The 21,676-nt window shown below is 43.1% G+C and overlaps 1 protein-coding gene across 2 annotated transcripts in view; it reads left to right on the forward strand.

The window, feature by feature from the left end:
- Window positions 1-1,321: 1,321 nt before the first annotated feature.
- LOC137323710 (integrin alpha-6-like) overlaps window positions 1,322-21,676 on the forward strand; it is a 90,391-nt gene continuing 70,036 nt past the window's right edge. Inside the window, exon 1 of one of the 2 annotated variants that reach the window (XM_067987533.1) lies at window positions 1,322-1,632. In XM_067987533.1, coding sequence (XP_067843634.1) covers window positions 1,457-1,632 — 176 coding nt within the window. In that variant the 5' untranslated portion in view covers window positions 1,322-1,456. The remainder of the gene's footprint in view (window positions 1,633-21,676) is intronic. The other variant, XM_067987532.1, reaches the window with a different exon arrangement.

Here is a 21,676-nt window from a genome sequence, read left to right on the forward strand (position 1 = left end):
TTCTAAATACAATTTTTCTCATTGTGTCTTAAATAATTTGAAATATGGTTTTTAATGAATACTTGTTCATTTTTTGAGGTTTTGCTCACAGAGTTTAGGCCTTCTGGACCAAGAACTTTGTCCAGTGATTGGTGGGATTGGTATCACTGGGCCAAGAATGTCCAACACACAGCTCACAGACCAGATCCAACTCGTGAGCTCCCATTATTTGGCCTTTGAAGTTCAAGGCCCAGGCTTTCTATTTGCTTGCATGTGCATATAATTTTCTACTAAAGTTGGCTTCAGCTGTTTTATCCCTCTCCCTCCACTTCCATCCTCACCCCTCCCTCCTTTCTCTTCCAGCACTTCCCTTTTCCCCTCCCTCCTATACCCTCCCTTGCTTCGCCTCCTTCTCCCTACTCTCTCCTCGTCCCTTCCAGTCCCTGCCTCCTCTGTGGTCCTCCCTTCAGCCCTCCCTCTCTTCACCCCTCCCTCCTCCCCACTTCTTTCCCCTACCCCCTTTTCACCTCTCCCACTACCCTTTCTTTGTCCTCTAACCTGACTCCTTCTCCCTCTCTCTTGGTCCAATTCAATTATCTCCCACCTTCTAACCCTGCTTGACCTGAATACTGCACTTGCGCGATGCCACAGTAGATTGACTAGTATATATAAATATTTATACTATATCAGAAACAGTGAGTGATCTCAGAATTTAAATTGGAAACAATAGGGCACCACTGAATGTCATATGGCAGTCCAAACAGTACCTAGGGTGAATCCTCAAACTAAGTAGAGAAAGTGTCAGAACAGAATTGTTTTATTTGTGAAAGCAGCCCGATCCAATACGAATGACTGCGGAAGGATGAAAATTTGACCCTGTTATCCGCCAGCCTCTAACACTGCTTGACTTGTAAAACTCAACGGATCTTCATTATCTGTGTGCGTGGGAGAAATATATTTACTAGTACTCTAGTGACATGTAACAATTAGAGGAGAGGCTGACTAGAGAATTCTATAAATTACCATTAGTAGTCAACAATAATCCAATAATTGTCAGAGGATATATTGACAATTAATTGCTGCTGTAAAATTGCAAAGTAAAAACATTTAAAGCCTCGATGGGCATATTCTCCATGATTAGCTGGGCTGCTAATTCGTATTTGCAAATACCTGTAGTGCTTTGAGAGGCTCTTGTTTTGTTGGAGTGGGATAGGTTTGAGCGGTGTCTGGCTGAAGGTGGAAGAGACCGAGGTTGGACTGGAGTGGGGTAGAGAGGCTGACGCTGTGAGCTGGGGTCAGGTTACTTGCGGCAAGTTCCTCCTTATTGAAGTTGGCGAGGCATTGATGGTGGCAGAGAGAGGCGGGGCGAGGCGTCACCGTCACTTTATAATCTCATCTCCAACACAAGGCGGCTAAGAGCCGAAGAGGAGGCATAATATTAGCAGCATTTTCAGAGAGATCAGGAGGCATTTCCGATATGGCGGCCGCGGGGCACTGGCTTCTTATCTACCTGTCTTTGTTTACCCTTAAGAAATGGACTTTAGCTTTTAACTTGGATACCGAAAATTTCATTAAGAAAATTGGGGACGCGTCCAGCCTGTTTGGGTTTTCTCTTGCTTTGCATAGGCAGCTAACACCATGGGATGAAATACTGTAAGTATCTATGTTTGATTTGTTTTAAATGAAGGAGACAGTACTTTCAGACTCCAGAGGAATGTGAGAGGAAGTATGTTGTGGCGTATCCCGGGATAACCCCCGCACACTTCAACTGAAGTGATTTCAATCGAACGGCTTTATCGGACTTTGAGCTTGTGCGAAATGTTAACTAACTAACTGCGGCTAGAAGTTCCCGACTGCAGCTGCTGTACCTGTTTGGAGTGAACTTCACTTCCAGCCGGCTGGTGCAGAAAGGTCGTGTCCCGACCCCACAACGTTTTACACCGAAACAGTCATTTGGGGGTTAAATCCATGGAAACGCTGCCCGTTAGCGCCATGCGCTCAGCTGCCAACATAGCGCTTTATTGTTCTGAAATTCCCACTGATTTATGCCAGGCTCTTTTTTCGGCTCTTAGTATTGACTGCAAAGCTTTTTAATATTTAAAATCTTATTACAAATAGGAATACCCCAAGGGGTTGCTTTGATTGAAAAGTGCAACAGTGTGTGTCGCCTCCTTTAAGGAGAGCAGAAGTGATTGTTTCAGGGTGAAGCGATCATTGGTATTCAGGGCAGCGCTGATTGTTGCCGGTCGATACACCGCTGAGTCCTTCGGGGGCTTGATCGGAGGATCTTCAAAAGTTGCATTGTAGCCTGAGTTGATCCCAATTGTCTCCAGTGAAAGGGTCAGAGACTTTACCCTAAAAGCCTTATTACTATTCAACTGCTGTCCTTTAACCGAAGAAGCGTCAAAGCAGGTTGTTCTCAGAGAATGCAATAGCCTTAAAAAGTTTCCATAAATACGTCCATTGCTGCAATCTTTTTAATTACTTGCACGTCTCAACCAAGTCAATGCAACGACTGTTTTGCGATAGCAGGTTGCTTCGACATGCATTGTGCATCACTACAATGTACAAACTTTGTTGTTAATGAGCTTAGTTGAGATATGTGTGTCGGGGAGGGGGAGGGAGAGAGGAGGAAGGAGATACGGTATCCATTGGCTGGACTGTTTTCGCAGTCGCTCCCGCGGCGGGCCCTCCCTCTCAGACACGGTGTGGCGGTGTCTGGTTGCTATGGTGTGTTACTCTTCTGATGGGCCATGACGTAAGTCCACAGTAATCCTGGAGCCTCATTCATTCGGTACCGAGGGTACACGTGGGGGCGGCGACACAAGCGAAATTCTTTTAAAATTAAAAAGTGGTGACTGCTTTTTTTCTTCCCTCTGGATTTCTCTGACAAATCGCGGGGATGCATGACTTTGAAATGTGTGATTTCTGAGAATGCGACTTTTCGTTAGTGTTAGCAAACAGTCTTCATTTCACACCAAGTAGTTTATTATCCGTAAACCTGATGTATTCTGTTTATTCGGTTAAGTACATGCAATCATTTTTTTTAGACTGTAAAATTGTTTTTTTTATTAGAACGTAATTTAGATGTGGAGCGATACATAGGGTTGTCATCATGTTTGTGGTATGATTGGGGTCTTTTCGTTTTAACAAGGGCAACAAGTTGCATTTATATAGCGGCTTTAACGTGAGAAAATGTCCCAAGGTAACTCAAAGGTAAAACCAGACTACAAGCAGCAGTAGAAGAATTAGTGGAGGTGACCACAGGAATGGTCAAAGAGGAAGATCTTAGAGGAGGCTTTTGAAAGTGGGTAAGGAGGTAGTAAGGGGGACGGGTTTAGGGAGAGCTTTCCACAGTGATCAAGACACCAAAGGTAAATTGGAGGGAAGGGGGGATGCAAAGCAGACCAGAGTCTGAAGAGTGAAGGATGTGTGCATGCATATTGGCTCCAGGTCAGGGAGCACCTCGATTTTAAAATTCAAATCCCTTCTTGGCCTTGCCCCTCCCTATCTCTGTAACCTCCTACAACCCTCCGAGATCTCTGTGCTCCTCCAATTCTTGCCTCTTGCACATCTCTGATTTTAATCACTCCACCATTGGCGGCCGTGCCTCCAGCTGCCGAGGCCCTAAACTCTGGAATTCCCTCCCTAAACCACTCTGACACTCTCTCCTACTTTAAGACGCTCCTTAAAACATACCTTTTTGACCAAGCTTTTGGTCACCTGTCCTAATATATACTTACGTGGCTCAGTGTCAAATTTTGTTTGATAATGTACCTGTGAACCACCTTGGAATGTTTTACTATGTTAAAGGCACTATATAAATGCAAGTTGCTGTTGCTTATAGGATTAGAAGAGGTGCCTGACGTGAGAAGTGGTGAAGTTCTGGAAGGACTTAAATGAGGATGAGGATTTTGAATTCATTGCGTTAGGGAACTGGAACCCAATGGAAAATGATACAGACAGGGGTGATGGGAGTGGGGACTTAGTGTGAGATAGAATGATGGTGATAGAGTTTAGGACTAGTCAAAGTTTATATAGGATAGATCTTAGGAGTTTGGAAGTAGAGCATTTGGGAGGGGTTCAGTGGCAGTGGAGGTGAAGTAATGATGGGCAATGTTTCAATGGTGGGAATAAGCAGCATCATTGTTGGCTAGGACACTGAGGTTGCATACCATTGGATTCAGCCTGAGTGAGCAAAGAAGAACAAACTTGCATTTATGTAATGCTTTTCACAACCTCGGGACATCCTGAGCAGTCGGGGAGGGGGTTATAATCAACGGCTAGTGTGCAAAGGTTTTGGTGTTCTGACTTACTAGCTTCAGTCTTGTCTGTCACTCATGATTTTGTGTCAAAGATTCAGATGGCACATTGGTGGCTGTGAGGCAGGGTGGTGTTAAAGAGATAGTTGAATTTGGTCAGCATTATATGGAAGTTGACCCTATGCCTGCAGATGATGTCACGGAGCGGCAGCTTGTAGACAAGTAAAGGAAGGGCCTAGGCTGGCAACTTGGTGCACTCCCAAGGGTGGGATTGGATGTGATTGCAGAAGATATGTTGACTACTGGTGATGGGAGTGGAACCAAATTACATTGTTGCCTTGGAGATGGACTACAGAGGAAAGATGATTGAGGAGGATGCAGTGGTTGACTGTGCTGAATGCCACAGAGATGTTGAGGAAGACAAAGAGGGATAATGCACTGTGGTTACCGTCAAAATGGATGTCTTTGCTGACTTTGACCAGGCTGGTCTTGGTGGTGCTGGCAGAGCAGAAACTAGAATGAAGGCATTTGAGCAAGAAGTGATAGGAAAAGTAGGCAAATGTTTGAAGGCATTTGGGAGCAGAGGGATGTTAGAGATAGGGTGGTAATTGGAGACTCTTGAGGGTGGGCATTTTAAGGAGTGGGATGATAATGGCAGTTTTGAAGGGTGGAGGAACAGCCCGAGGAAAGAGAGCTGTTAATGATGTGAGAAAGCATTAGGCCAAAGAGCGGTAGTTGTTTGGTAAGGAGTCAGGCCAAGAGGGGTTTGTGGCACAATTGATGGATATCATGGAGGAGATGAGCCTAGTGAGAGAGAAGTTACTGAGTGATATGAAGTTGGAAGTGGGGTATGAAAAGGGCTGGGGAAGGTCAGTTTTGGGAGAAGAGGAGGTTGAATTGGTTGAGGGAATACTCATAATCTTTGGGATGAAAAGTTCCAGGAACTCCCCTCACATTTTGCAGCTGAGTTTTAAAAAAATGGTTGATCTTTGGAAACAAACCACTGATGTAAACCTCAAACCTATTGTAGAAATGGTGTTACTTTGTAAAGGAGAGATTTATTGTATATATATTTAAATTTGAAACCAAAGGGTAAATTTTTATCTTTAGTGCCCCTGACGCAGAGCTTTGCACTCAGCGTGTGAAGCTCCGCACCAGAAGTACTAAAGGCGAAAACTGACCCGCAAATGTTTCTGTAACAGTAACTCCAGGCAGTAGTGCACGTCTCTTCATTCCAGCAACCATTGTAATTCATGAGTAGCAGAAAATGTGGTTGACTTTGGATTCTTCTCAGTAGCTGCTTTTATGTTGATTTAATTCCATTGGCTTCCGATTCACGGATCTTGCACAGTCTCTGTATACATCTGCCCATTATGTTGAGACCTGCAACTGGGGAGACACGTCTCTTACTGGGTCATCATGACTGCTGCAGGTCCTCTGAACTCCACTAAAAGCACTGATGGAGATTCAGTGCACTTGCCCCCTTACCGCAATGATCCAGGCCACCCCCGTTCGCTCTTTTACATTGAAGGCTGGATCATTAAACCGGACAGCGGCTTATCCCCTGTAGATATGTTCACGTGGTGTAGCGGGTCTCCGCGTAGATGCTCTGAACTTAATCCCAACATTTAGATGAGGATGCATTGGCCAAAAGGTGCAGCCAGTAAAGTGCAGTGTTGAAGTTTGTAACTGGTAGTCAAGGTAAAGTTAATTGTGATGAGGTAGATATCCCACTGAAGATCACTATTCATTACATCAACAGCAAATGGACCCTGTGAAGACCTGTAAAACTGGATCTTACTTTTTGCAAGGATGCAAATAGCTTTTTAAAAATTACCGATGCCCTTACAATCTGTATCATGTTCTGTCTGTATGTCACATTGTCTCCTTCAAAATATCACATAGATACCTATTGTGATGTCCTATGTCATTGTTCATTGCAAAGAGGCCTCTTCACCGGTGTAGTTAATACAGTACAAGTTTACAACACTCATTTGTTAAGGCAGTGAGGAAATATTTACCCTGCCTGTTGCAGGTATTAAAGGGATGCACTAGAGGTTTAGAGTGTTACTTGCCTTGATTATCCATTAAGCTGCTGTTTAACTATAATTGATCAAAGAAAGTTGAAAAATGTTGAACTAGCAGAATCATAGAAAATTTATGGCACAGAAGGAGGCCATACGGCCCATTGTGTCCGCACCAGCTGAAAATGAGCCACCCAGCCTAATCCACTTTCCAGCACTTGGTCTGTATAGTACTGCATGATAAAATTAATTTTGATTAGCGTTGTGCCCTATGGCCAGTCAGTAGCACTTATTTTAACAAGTTCATTTTCATTATTTTAAAATGTCCATTTCAGGACAAAACCCGGAGATCACCAATGAAGCTATTTTGTTCTGTTTGGAGATGACTGTTCTTCAGAATTAAACATTTTTCTCTTTTTTTAAAAATTCACCTCTCTGGGCCTTTTCTGACCCTGGCTCCCCTTACTGACACATTGACCTGGTGGGGAAGCCGTGTCGACTTCTCCACATGGGTCTCTGGTTAAAATTTCATTCGGGCCCCAATGACGTATTCATTGTATATTTAAAGAAGGGCCCCGCTGCCTTCTAGCAGGTGTACCCCTCGCCTGCACATGAGCAGGTTAAGATTGTGACTTGCAGGATGGCATTGGGATCAGTGGGGGTAAGGTGCTGTGGCCATGATAATGGTTTCTATCGGGCGGGCAGGGTTAAAATCAGCGTTTTAGTTTCAGCTGGGGAACTACAAGTAGCCTCAGCTTTAAGGAGGAGATAATATCAACCAGACTTCCAACTTATGACTAGTATCCAGTGAACCCTGCTGAAAAGTCAGCATTTTTGGATATCGGATGAGAACAGAATGGGTTCAGCTGTGTGGACCCCCGCTGGGTCAGTTAGCCTGTTGGCGCTCGCTATATAGGCTCATGAAGAATAGCAATTTGGGCAAGATACTAGAAGGGTGCTGGCACTTGGAACTGCACCTAGCAAGAGTTGGTGCCTTTAGGAGATGAATGGACAAGGGAAAACCCCTGTAATTTCACATCTAGCATCTAGATTTGAGTTTAATTTTAGGCTGATGGATTGAAATTCTCTCCTACATGAACTGAGCTACGCATTCTCAAAACAGTTCTTAATACCTATAAACCTTTCATATGGGACAGAAAACAGCCCTTAATTCAATAATAATTAGCAGTTTCAGTGAAAGAGATCAGGAAATCATCTGAAGTGGGCAATAAAAACATCACATTGGTGCAGTTGCTGTACTGTTTTAAGGTTGAGAATGAGGTCCTGGTTGCATTGTTCCAGCTGTTTAAAGGAAACCGTAGTCTTTTAATTCATACTGTAACTGAATTAGGAGCATGTGATGCTAAGACTGAATGCAAACAATGAAAAATATTCCATTCTTAACACTGACGTCTGTTACCTAAGATGCAAAGTTTCACTCCAAAGCAATAAAAATGCATTATGTTCTTCTAACTGAGTCGAATTTAGAACTTGATATTATAAATACAGTAGTATATCATTATGTTTCTGTCTTTTTTTTAAAGAATTAGTCAGTTAGGCTGCAGAACCTGAGGTGAGGCTGGAGTTGTTAGTTGGGATATGGACAAAAGTACATTTTTGTTTCTTTACACTAGAAATAGGTGAATTTTGGCTAAGGTGTTTAATTGTGGCAGCTGTAAAATTTAATAAATATTAAAAGCTGGTACTTGAGCTAGTTCCTGGTTATGAAAGTAGAATATTCTATAGACTGGGCTGAAAAATAAGTATTATAAAGGCTGAGTTCTCTCCTTGATATGGAACACACAGTTTCAGCGAAGGTGGTGACACTATTCTTTATCAAAAGTAATGAATAGGTCAATTTTGCAGAGTGTTTGCATGTGGCCCATCCCTGATATTAATTTCTAATGCCTGCACTTAGAAACTAATCATGCAAGTTTCTCAACCTTGAGAGAATTTAGATTCTATAATCACACCAGTACAATCCCCTCCCCTCTCACACCCTACCCACATTCTTTAGATTCAAAACAAATCTTCTGCTGAAAGATTTTGGCCTCATGATTGGCTTTGCCTAAGTTACACAGGGCAGTATTCTTATTTAGATAAAGTACTGATGGTTATTGTTGCCTAGTCTCTTTATATCTATATCTGTAACCCTAACAATGATTCCACACTAGCAGCCTCTTAAAATGTTTGGTTGTGTTTTCCTTCTCAGACCTCAAAAGATTTAACTGTTGCTCTAATATTGCAAAGAGACTAGTTGGCTAAGCAATTAACTTTCATAACTAGCCAACTATAAAATTGCTAGTTACAAAACCCCAATTATGCATGTTGAATGAATTGTTTTTCTTATAAGCACAGTGCTGACATTACAGTTCTGAAATAAAATCTGGCACATTCCTATAGAATATTTTTTTACGGGGTATGTGTAATACGAATGGGTAGTGGTTAATTGTTCAAACCTACACAGATATGTGTGAATTAAACAAAATGTGCTCAGGATAGTTGTATGTGGGTCCCATTTCCAGTTTGTATTGCTTTATGTTTAAACTTAAATTGAGTTAAATGATGGAATTTAATGACAGATTTTTAGGCTAAATGTAAAAGTTGACAAAAACATTATTCATTGATAACTTCACAACAACCTTTTAACATGCCACTTTTTATTGAAACCCCTTGTTGGCAGCAACACTATAAAGTAAGTGAGCAGCACTGTGCCTGTCAGATTTGGCTCATTCCACCTGTATATGGCAGTGAACTGGTGATGGTACGACAGCTAGAAACAGTTATAACTGCAACTTAAAAACAACATTGTTATTTAGATGCTATGGAAACTGTTCTGCAGTATAAATGGGATGGTTTATACAGCATCTACAACATCATCCTGTATTACGAAACTGTTTTTGAAAGCTGTTCCGCAATATAAGTGCTCCATTTGTGATAGAGGGATTAAGGTGTTTAATGTGAGTCTATATTAAAAAAAACACAAGAACGATTATAGGCCTCGTGTAGCCATCATTTTTTTAGGTAAATAATGTGCATTTCATTAATCAAATGTTGAAACAGCAGTTGGCGATTGCAACACTTTGCATTAATGCACTTTAGAAAGGTGATATATGTAGTCAAGGAAAATGCAGTTTATTAGGTGTATTCTCCCTGTTGAGCTAAGAAGACACACCGAGAGCAAAGAATTACATTAATGACAGTACAGATTGTACAACAAATATTAGTTGTTCTGTTGATCTGAAAATTATCTTTTCTAGGTACATGCATTAATGATGTTATTAGGTTAGAGTGCAGCTGTGGGCAAACATGGCGTTCTCCCGCTATTGGACCTTTGTTGTTCCAATGGCAGTAAAGACCCATTTTTTTTATCTCTGTGGGTCTTGCGAACTGCTGCTTGGTCTCCATTTAAAAGTAAGAACACACTTGTAGCAATGGGAATCAAGAGCCTGCAGCTTCCAACGGGTCTTCCTTGAGAGCAGCAGCACCTGGTAAATTAACCAGGAAGTTGGCACATGGAGGTCATGGGATTCTGTTTGAGCCCTGCTCCCCCTAGTATCCTTAGCAAATATAAAAGGACCTTTGGCATTTGCCTTGTGCGAGGCGGGGTGTAGTGATTAAATTAACAGCGTAAACAGCAAGTTAAAGCCTTTGCTGGAAAGAAGTATAAGAACCTAGTAAGCAAACTGTACGTGGACCAGAGCCAGCTGCTGGCAGTACTGTGGTTAGTTTTTAGCTGCTGTTACCAGTAATCTGGCAGGGATAGAATATCAATTCTTGCTTAGCAAATATTTGGATTAAATAAGGTAGCCACTTCATGTCTGTAGCAGTAAGTTGTATTCGTGTTTTGCTTTTTGTGAGTAAAGATGCAAATTTTATTCTTAAATTACTATAAGCTGATGAAAACATTTTTAGATGCTTTCAATTCTGTCCTCAATTTCAGCACTGTCGTGGAAACATCCAAATTACTTTCCCCATTGGTTGCAGTCGATGTTAGCTTACCCTTCAATTTACACAAAATCAGATCAGATTGCACTCTATTCTTATCTGCAATATAAATTTAATGGAGATAAGTCTGAAAGGTCATAAAAGATTTGTTTTTCTGAAAACAAGGTTTTTACTGTAAAGTGTAGATCTTGCAAGTGACTTCTGCTTGAAATGTTACAGTAATTGAAATACTAGCTGAACTTGATCCTGTTCTTATCTGAAATCCACACAAGTGCACTGTTCAGGGACTTTGGACATTCCTGCCCATATGGCTCAGTACTTCACTACATAGTGCTTATACTCACTGAACCACCAGGCAGGCCTAAGACTGTTGGAATTCCTGATGTGTGTGATGCTTGTTTACCATTGTGACCTGTACATATCTCTTCTGATGAACATATTGCTGTTCTAACATTTCTTGTTTGAAGCTAATGAAAGCTGGGATTTGTAATTGGTTCTTTGAATAGACTACTGATGAGCCTGCCAAATTATAATTTTTGGCCTCTGTAAAGTATCCCAACAACTAAGAAGTGAATTGGTGAAAATTACCTGCATATCCTGTTTTAAAAGTAATTTGGGTGACAATGAGGTATGTGTTTTATTGACTGTTGATATGTTTATCATTTCACTGAATGCTAAAATTTTTTTAACATTATTAAATGTGATAGTTCCTATTAAGAGCATTTTAGAATTCTCCTTGTGGTTTACAATTGCACTTGACCTCTTCAGATGCAGCTACAAAATGACAGACAGTGTCATCCTGTCCAGCTTCTATGTGAACTAGCTGCGCAAGGCTGAACTATAAACCAGTCACGTAGGACATGTAGCATTCTTGAATTGTGGTCATCTTATCTCTTTTTAAAATGTATTTGCTACCTTTCTCCTATACTGAGTCCCAGCGAAGATATGAATGTACAATAAAATTCCATTTCTCATTTTATTGTAACAGTTTCAAGAGATTAATAATTGCATGGTCCATGTTTTTTGTTATGAAAAGGTTACTATCTTCTCCCTGAAAATAAAAAAAAATGAACAAGAAGTCATGTATCAGGTTTGTTTTTTTTCCCAAACTGGCAGCTGCTCTCTACTTTTACTTTTTACACCGACACAGCTGTAAGAAAACTGCAACCACCTGGAAGTGTTCACCGTGAACTGCTACTTGGATCCTCTAATTGAATACAGGCCACATGATTTTACCTTGAGCATCACTCCCTGATACAAAAACACAGGGCTCGATATTACCAGGGCGGCGGGGGGGGGGGGGTCTATTGGGCGCGTGGGTAACGCGCCCGGTGAAATCAGTCTGCCCCGCGTGCAATCGCAGGCTAATTGGATCCACTTACCTGGTCTTCCGGGTTCCCCGCTGCTGAGCTGCGTGTCGGGCGGACTGCGCATGCACAGTAAGGTCTGTCAGCTGGAGGATCTCTATTTAAAGGGGCAGTCCTCCACTGACTGATGCTGCAAGAAATAGGAAAAATTACAGCATGGAGCAGCCCAAGGGGAAGGCTGCTCCCAGTTTAATGATGCCTCACTCCAGGTATCATTAGATGGGGTGAGGAGGAGGGGGAGGACAGAGATCTTCCCCCCCGGCGGGCGGAAGGAAGTGGCCTGCCTCTGCCACCAAGAAGGCCTGGCTCAAGGTGGCAGAGGAGGTCACCTGCACCACCAACATATCACCCACCTGCATACAGTGCAGGAGGCGCTGCAATGACCTAAGTAGGTCAGCCAAAGTGAGTACACTTACTCATTCCCCTACACTCCGTCTGCCACATCACCTCCCCCACCCCACATCTTCTGCACTGCCAACACTACTCTGTCACATCACCCCTCACACCCACTCAAACCTCATCCTCATCTTACCTGCACTTACTCACCTTGCCAGTACTAATCCTGCCACTACCACTCAACCCAATCCTCATACAATCTCATGGCTCTATCTCATACTCACGCTCTCATGCATCTCTTTCATGGTCAGCCTCACTCAACCTGCCACTACCTGTGCTGCAGCCACAGGGCATGCATCACATAAGTGCAGTAGGCAGCGTAAGGCAAACGTGTCGTGAGCATGAAGGGGATGCACAAGGGTGTTTGAGGGTTTGTCATGGTTTTTACTTATATTTAATTTCTGAGCAACTCACATCACATATTATATTGGCACCACTACTGCCACGTCTTTGCGAATCCTGTCTGGTTTGTGCAATAATGCCCTTTTCCTGAGGATCACAATGAAGACCCACACCTGATGCCACCCATTGTGTCACTGCAGAGTGGGTGTAGTGCATTTGCAGGGCTCTTTTGTGCAGACGACTGAGAGATGTCGGCGATGTTCTCGGTGGTACCCTGGAAGGATGCGGAGGAGAAGTTGCTGAGGGCAGTGGTGACTTTGACAGCGACAGATACTAAGTAGCAGATTCTGGTTAGTATTAGGTACTTTTCTAGTATAGAGGAATACATAGCTATAAATTTTAATTTTTTTAAATGAATTGTAAGCTGTAATGTTAGTGTGAAAAAGTAATAGAAAGAACATTCTCCCATCATCTTGCAATATATTGTGCGTGCACAACCAACAACCGTGGAAAGAAATTTCAGATGGCTGAAGTGTCTTAGTGTAAACCTAATTGGTTGAAAAGTTTTGAGGTTTTACAATCTCCATATTGAATCACCAGCAATCTGCGGTGACCCGAGTCCCTAATGCTGCATTTATACCACAGCCAGCAATCTGCGGTGACCCGAGTCTCTAATGCTGCATTTATACCACCACCACTGCTCCAGTCTCTCCACATAACTGAAGTCCCTCATCCCTGGTACCATCCTAGTAAATCGCTTCTGCACCCTCTCTAAGGCCTTGACATCCTTCCGAAAGTGTAGTGCCCAGAATTGGTCACAATACTCCAGCTGAGGCCCAACCAGTGTTTTATAAAAGTTTAGCATAACTTCCTTGCTTTTGTACTCTATGCATCTGTTAATAAAGCCCAGGATCCCATATGCTTTTTTAACAGCCTTCTCAACTTGTCCTGCCACCTTCAAAGATTTGTGTACATACACCCCCAGGTCTCTGTTCCTGTACCTCCTTTAAAATTGTACCATTTAGTTTATATTGCCTCTCATTCTTCCTACCAAAATGTATCGCTTCACACTTCTCCGCATTAAATTTCATCTGCCATGTGTCTGCCCATTTCACCAGTCTGTCTATGTCCTTCTGAAGTCTGTTGCTATCCTCCACATTGTTTATTACATTCCCATTGTTTACTACATTCCCGAGTTTTGTGTCATCTGCAAACTTTGAAATTATTCCCTGTATACCCAAGTCCAGGTCGTTAATCTATATCAGAAAGACCAACGCAGATTACGGGTCGATAAAATAGAAGTGTTTAAAATTATGAAAGGATGAGACAGAGTAAATTGAAGCAGACTGTTTGCATTAATTGAGGACTCAAGAATGAGGGGCCAAAGATACAAGATTAAATGTAAAGAGATTTAGAACAGAGGACAGGAGGAATTTCTTTACAGAGAATTGTAAGGGTGCAGAATTCACTTCTAGGGTTAGTGATCATTTCTTCCTTAATGTCAATATTCAAGATTAGATTGGATAAGTGGATGAAGGAAAAGGGGCTGAAGAACTACAGTAACAGGGCAGATAAATGTAATTAGGACTATTTGCTTGCATGGAGAGTAAACGTCAAATGGACTGGTCGGGCTGAATGTCCTGTTATAATGTTGTAACGTGTATGTATTAAATGTATACTTCCAACAGAGATCGCTGGATACTGATCACGAGTGGGAATTGTAGGCAATTTTTCCTTCCCTAGTCCAGGCACCAAAGCACCCACTGCCACTCCAAATTGGCTAACCAGCAATCAAACCTAGGATATTTCTGATCACTTCAAAAGTTTTTAAAATACTGTTACTTCTGCCACTAATGTTTGCTAGTGATTTTCAGACTGCTGCTAAATGCACTGTTACAAGGTGTTGCTATTATCTGTTGCTAAATTAGTAAGCTGAGGGTGCTACAGGAACTCACAGCAGTTACAGATAATTGTAAACAATTTTACAACACCAAGTTATAGTCCAGCAATTTTATTTTAAATTCACAAGCTTTCGGAGATTTTCTCCTTCCTCAGGCAAACGTTTGCCTGAGGAAGGAGAAAATCTCCGAAAGCTTGTGAATTTAAAATAAAATTGCTGGACTATAACTTGGTGTTGTAAAATTGTTTACAATTGTCAACCCCAGTCCATCACCGGCATCTCCACATCACAGTTACAGATAAGTGCAGTAACTGGAAGGCAGACATCTAATACAAGGACGTCTTTCACAAGAAAACCACACTGCTGACTAGAGAGTCAGGCTATTACTGTACTGTGAGAGTGTTAAAATGGCACTCTGAATGAGGAGGAAAATTGTAGACTATATTTGCAATCACTAAATAAAATGTCATAGTAAACCTCAATTGAGCGAATCCTTATTATCGGATTAAGAATAAGATGGGTAATTTTGAAGTAAAACGATGCTTGTTTTTAATAATGGAGTGCTTGTTTTTACATTGTTCTAGGGAATGGTACTACAGCCTGAATTCTTGCATGTAAACGTTAATGGTGCCCTTCATTGACCTGCAAAATTCCACAGACATCATTGAAAAGCACCACTAGTGGTCTTGTGATGGAGTGGAGGTCTGAATGAATACGTGCATTTTTTATTTGTCGGGTGGAGGTTGCATGGTGATCTGTAAACCTGCATTTTGAAAAAAAATGAAAATTGTTTTCACTTTTAAAAAGTCACTGCATTACCTGTGACAGTGAAAGTAACAACAGCCCTCAACTTTTTGGCCTTGGGCTCCTTCCAGGCTGCAACAGGGAACATCAGTATTATTAGTCAGTCTGCAGTCCATGCCTGGATCAAGGTGACTGATGCCCTGTTTGCAAAAGCCAGTCAATTCATAACTATCCTGTGGAAATCCAGAACCAGCAGGAATGGGCTCTGAGCTTCACACCATAGTGTAGGCTTCTCCAAAGTACAGGGTATCAGTGACTGCACCAATATAGTTTCAGAGCTCCTGCCAACGAGTTAGTAGTCTTCATGAAGCTTAAAGGCTTTCACTTCATTAATGCTCAGCTGTTGTGCGATCACCACTAGTGTCAGATTATGTAGGTCTGTGCTGCTTTCTGGCAGCTGCCATAATGCCTTCATGAGCCAGTCCTCCATCCACCTCCCACCCCACCCCACCCCGCCCTTTGACCCAGCACAGCAAGTTAGAGGCTGGCTGCTTGGTGACAAGGGCTAGCCCCTTCACACCTGGCTCATGACACCTCTGCAAAACCCACACGTGCTGGCTGAATTGCAATAGCCACACCCACAACCATGGGGTCCACAAGAGCTATCATTGAGCAGATGATTGCAGTGCTGAAACAATGCATTTGCTGCCTGGGTCAGTCTGGGACTTTTCTGTAATACAGCCGGAGAGTGTGTCCCTAATCATGATCATCGTTGCATTATCCATCACTTTGCTGTACAATGGGGAAAAACGAGTGCAACCTGCACAGGATGAAGAACTCCTGCCACCTGTTGAGGGAAAATCCCGATGACCGTGAGGATGGCACAGAAGTGGAAGGGCATCAACACCAGCCTAAAGCTTGAGCTCTTCATCAACAGTTGATTGACCAACACTTCACCTGAACTATTCTTCTCATAAACAGCTGCGCACATCTCTCGCAGTTCTCCCACCTTCCAATAAAATACTTCCAACCAAAGACTAACATTGATTTAATTGTCACCTGACATTGCAACTCAGTAGCTATTACATTAGCACTCTGCAGACAAATAATTGCAAATCATAGAATGATAGAAAGGTTACAGCTTGGAAGGAGGCAATTCAGCCCATCGAGTCTGCACCGGCTCTATGCAAGAGCAATCCAGCTAGTCCCGCTCCCCCGCCCTATCCCCGTTATTTTTTCCTTTCAAGTACTTAATCCGGTTTCCTTTTGAAGGCCATGATTGAATCTGCCTCTACCACGCCCTCGGGCAGTGCATTCCAGGTCCTAACCACTCACTGTGTAAAAAAAGTTTTCCTCATGTCACCTTTGGCTCTTTTGCCAATCACCTTAAATCTATGTCCTCTGGTCCTTGACACTTCCGCCAATGTGAACAGTTTCTCTCTATCTACTCTATTTAGACTCGTCATGATTTTGAATACCTCTATCAAATCTCTTCTCAACCTTCTCTGTCCCAAGAAGAACAACCCCAGCTTCTCCACTCTATCCAAGTAACTAAAATCCCTCGTCCCTGGAATCATTCTAGTAAATCTCATCTGCACCCTCTCGAAGGCCTTCACATCTTTCCTAAAGTGCGGTGCCCAGAACTGGACACAACACTCCAGTTGTGGCCGAACCAGTGTTTTATAAAGGTTCATCATGACTTCCATACTTTTGTACTCTATGCCTCTATTTATAAAGCCCAGGATCCCGTATGCTTTTTAACAGCTTTCTCAACCTGCCCTGCCACCATCAACGATTTGTGCACATATACCCCCAGATCTCTCTTTTCCTCCACCCCTTTTAGAGTTGTGCCCTCTAGTTTATATTGCCTCTCCTCATTCTTCCTACTGAAATGTATCACTTCGCATTTTTCTGCGTTAATTTTCATCTGCCATGTGTCCACCCATGCCACCAGCCTGTCTATATCCTCTTGAAGTCTATCACTATCCTCCTCATTGTTTACTACCCTTCCAAGTTTTGTGTCATCTGCAAATTTTGATACCAAGTGTGCCCTGTACACCCAAGTCCAAGTTATTAATATATATCAAGAAAAGCAGCGGTCCCAGCACTGACCCCTGGGAACACTGCTGCACACCTCCCTCCAATCTGAAAAACAATCGTTCACCACTACTGTCTGTTTCCTGTCCCTTAGCCAATTCTGTATCCATGTTGCTACTGCCCCCTTTATTCCATGGGCCACAATCTTGATGATAAGCCTATTATGCGGCACTTTATCAAACGCCTTTTGAAAGCCCATAAACAGGCACATCAACTGCACTGCCCTCATCTACACTCTCTGTTACCTCATCACAAAACTCTATCAGGTTAGTTAAACACGATTTGCCTTTAACAAATCGGTGCTGGCTTTCCCTAATCAATCCACACTCGTCCAAGTGACAGTTAATTCTGTCCCGGATTATCGTTTCTAAAAGTTTCCCCACCACTGAGGTTAAACTCACTGGCCTATAGTTGCTGGGTTTATCCTTACACCCTTTTTGAACAAGGGTGTAACATTTTCAGTTCTCCAGTCCTCTGGCACCACCCCCGTATCTACGGATGTTTGAAAGATTATGGCCAGTACCTCCGCAATTTCCACCCTTCCCTCAGCAACCTAAGATGCATCCCATCCAAACTGGGTGACTTATCTACTTTAAGTACAGCTAGCCTTTCAAGTACCTCTTTATCAATTTTTAGCCTTCACTGAGACTCTGACAGCATCTTCTTCCTTGGTAAAGAAAGATGCAAAATACTCATTTAGTACCTCGACCATCCCCTCTGCCTCCATGAGTAGATCTCCTTCATGGTCCCTAATCAGCCCCACCCCTCTTCTTACTACTCGTTTACTGTTTACATACGTGTAGAAGACTTTTGGATTCCCCTTTATGTTGGCTGCCAGTCTATTCTCATACTCTCTCTTTGCCCCTCTTATTTCCTTTTTTACTTTCCTCCTGAACTTTCTACGTTCTGCCTGGTTCTCACTTGTGTTATCAATCTGACATCTGTCATATGCCCCTTTTTTCCGTTTCTTCTTACTCAGTATCTCTTTTGTCATCCAGGGAGCTCTGACTTTAGTTGCCCTACCTTTCTGCCTCGTGGGAATGTACCTAGACTGTACCCGAACTATCTCCTCCTTAATGGCCGCCCACTATTCAATTACAGTTTTGCCTGCCAATCTTTGATTCCAATTTACCCGGGCCAGATCTGTTCTCATTCCACTGAAATTGGCCCTCCTCCAATTGTGTATTTTTACTTTTGAGTGGTCCGTGTGCTTTTCCATAGCTATTCTAAACCTTATGATACTATGATCGCTGTTCCCTAAATGCTTCCCCACTAACACTTGCTCCAATTGGCCCACCTCATTCCCTAGAACCAAGTCTAGCAATGCCTCCTTCCTTGTTTGGCCGGAAACATACCGATTAAGAAAGTTATCCTGAACACGTTTCAAAAATGGTATCATATTTTAATGGTTTACAGTAATGCCATAACATAAAATTATCACCCAGGTGTTAGCCCATAGTGTCTACCTGAAATAATTTTTGGGGTACTCTACTACTCCAATGAGGTGCTCCCTCAGTGGCTTTAGCTTGGGTGGTAGAAGGTTGCTGATGTTGAGATGCTCGTGGTCAACGACTATTAGGAGCTCGGGCCTGAGGGAGCCCGCCGCAGACTTCACTATCTTGGCTGCTGCCCAGCTGGCTTTGTGGCACCATGCAGGTATTGATTGAGGGGGTGGCGAGGATCAGATGTGCTGTCACCCTGAGAAAGGGTAACATGCCCCACTGCCATTACCATGGGGCTGAGGTTGGGCACTGCCACTGATCTGTAGAAGAGCAGACTGAAACCCTTATCTATGCAGTCCTCCAGCCAGTCCAAGGGGGAGGAGATGGTGGAGCCCAGAACCGGCATGGTCCCAGTATGAGAATCCATAAGAGCTTCTACTACTGGTTCCAGAAACTCTTGTAAGGAGGGCCCAGCAGCAGCATCCATCAAGGTGACCACATGCATGGATAACTGCAGATTGTCGATGTCACATGCCAGAATCCCACAATTTGGTAATGGACTTTCATCATATTGCAGAAAATCCAATAGGCAGTCTAATACATTCAGTGATTGCCTGTGCGCAGAAAACATTTTTTCTTTTAAAGGCTAGGCCAGTAAAGTCTGCATCTCTTGCCTTCAGCAGACCTAGCACTTGGGCTGGCCCTTGTTGACCGGAGGTCACCGGTTACGGTTATTGGCTTAGTACAAAGAGGAGAAGAGTCAATTCTCTCTTAACTCTCAATTTGCTTTATTCACGTCGTTAGATCATATACATATAGCTTATACGTCTGGTTAGATATAGACATGCAGTTTGCACCAGGTTATACAGTTTTATACCCAAACTAGGATCTAAATGCACACCCACTAGGTTTCTCTGACATTCCCTGAGTGGTCACAGAATATAAAAGCTAATACCCGAAAAGGAGAGCTGACGCTGGCCAGGCGTTCTGTTCTCTCTCTCTCTTTCAACGTCGTCTCTACGTCCCTGACGTAGGTTCTATCACTTCTGCGATGGTTGGTCTCCGGAGTCTTCGCTGGCTCCACGCCCGAGATTCTTCATTCTTATTCCGAATCTTATCTCTTCAAGCTGTGCTGTCTCTCTCCCGTTGGTTTAGGCTTGTTCGCCTAGTCCATGTCTTCTCCTTATTGGCTCTGTCCCAAGGACTTGGGTAGCATTACCTCATTACTCCTTTTCTAAATAAGGACTTGTGTCTTATCACATCTCCTTTGTCTTTCACGAAACTTAGCTAATTCAAACCGGTTCCGGCCAGCTCAGGCCAGCGACTGAACTCAGGTTACTTCAGTTCAAAAGTTGCTTTTGCCTGTGTGTCAGCAGTTCGGAATAAACTCAGTAGCTTCTGCAGCTCCTGGCCAACACCCTCGAGTGTGTTGTTTCCTGGGTTGTCCTTTCCTCCTGCTCCTGCTCACTTCTGCTCAGTGAATCACCTGTGCAAACCCTTCTATCTCACTATCTATACCATTCAGGGTGCTGGTGATGGTGCATCTCTGGGAGGATTCTCCCCCCTCAGCCTGTGTGCCTGCAGAGCCTGAGTAATCTGAAGACCTAGGATTAAAAGGCCATGGTTTGCCACATAATGGCATGGGTAAGCAGTAGCAGACGAGTGGCAATGCAATACAGCATTAGGTTGCTATGTTGTTTGTATATGTGATTGTTTGAAGAAAAAGACTAGGGAAGTAGCCAAACATCCTACTGTAGTTGCCCTCAAGCTCCAACTTTTTTGCTGCATGTCCTCTCTCTGCTTATTCTGTTCATGGCAGCTTCTTCCACTTGAGTGAAGGCTGGGATACTGGCTTCAACTCTCCTGGTTCTGGTCTATTCCCTCTGTTGCTCCCTAGCTTGGCTTGAAAGAAGAGAGGGAGACAGTTAGTGTGTGACCCTTGAAAGGATTGGGGAAAATGTGGTGTTGCAAGACTTCATTCAGAGAAAAAGGCAGATGAAGAAAACATTCTCACCTTTGCTGTCTGGTTAAGATCACTTTTTTTGCAGCATTTCTGCCAGGTCCTTGAAATTATGCTGCAGCTATTCTCCAGTGCAGTCTCCACTTTCCAGGCCGGTTAGCTGAGTTGTCTGGGTACCCATCTACCATTTGGAGCATAGAGGACCTACTTTTAGCCCTGGCCTGCTCTATTAGCACCTCCATTGCAGTATCACAGAAACAGAGCACCCTGGCAGTAGTCATTCTTCTGCAAAAAAACTTAAAAACAGTACCAGTGAAAAGACGCATCTGCTGTAAAAGGCATAAGCTCGCTGTAAATAAATGTCACGGCCACCCGATATCTTGCCCTTCCAAATAGTGAGCTGCTCATTAGTGCTAGAAATGGAGGAACAAAAGAGCATAGAGTGCCATGCAGGGTTTCCTGCTGAGTGGGAGAAGGACCTGGAGGTTATAGTGCACAAGTCATTGAAGGTCCATGACCAGTGCTGCGAGGCTATTGTAAAAGCCATTCGGGTTTTAGAATGTATTTCCAGTGCATTTAAATAGAAAAAGTAGTATTCTCTGAGGCCTTGGTCAGGCCAAATCTAGAATACTATGCCCAGTTTTGTCCCCTTATATGGTGTGAGGCTATAAAGGCCCTGGAAAAGGTTTAAAGGAGGGCCAGTGGATTGATGTCTAGTTTAAGGACCCTCAGTTAGCAGGATAGGCTCAGAGAACTGGGGCTTTTTTATTTTAGAAAAATGTAGTCTTTAAGGAGAATTGATTGAGGTCTTTAAAATAAAAGGATTGGACTCCAGTTCAAGTGGATTGGCTATTTGAGTTGATAGGTTAGGGAGGATGACAGAATATAAGTACAAGCTTTGAAAGCATAGAACTTGATTAGATGTTGAGAGGTATGTCTTTTCGCAAAGAGTTGTCGACCTCTGGAATATATTGCCAACGTGTTCAGTGAGCGCGGACTCACTGCAAGCATTCACAAAAGGAGCTGACCGAGTTCCTGAGAGTGGCGAACATATCTGCAGATAGAAGGTAGGTGTGTCCCACAATCATCAGGGTCTCCTGCAGATTGCTTGATCACCTTTGGGGGTCGGAGAGGAATTTCCTGGGTGCTTTTTCTTAAATTGACTTACTTTTTTTTTCTCTTTCTTCCTCTCCCGGGAGATTGAATGGCTGCTTG

The sequence above is a fragment of the Heptranchias perlo genome, chromosome 7 (genome assembly GCF_035084215.1).
Source record: "Heptranchias perlo isolate sHepPer1 chromosome 7, sHepPer1.hap1, whole genome shotgun sequence".
Classification (NCBI taxonomy): Eukaryota; Metazoa; Chordata; class Chondrichthyes; order Hexanchiformes; family Hexanchidae; genus Heptranchias; species Heptranchias perlo.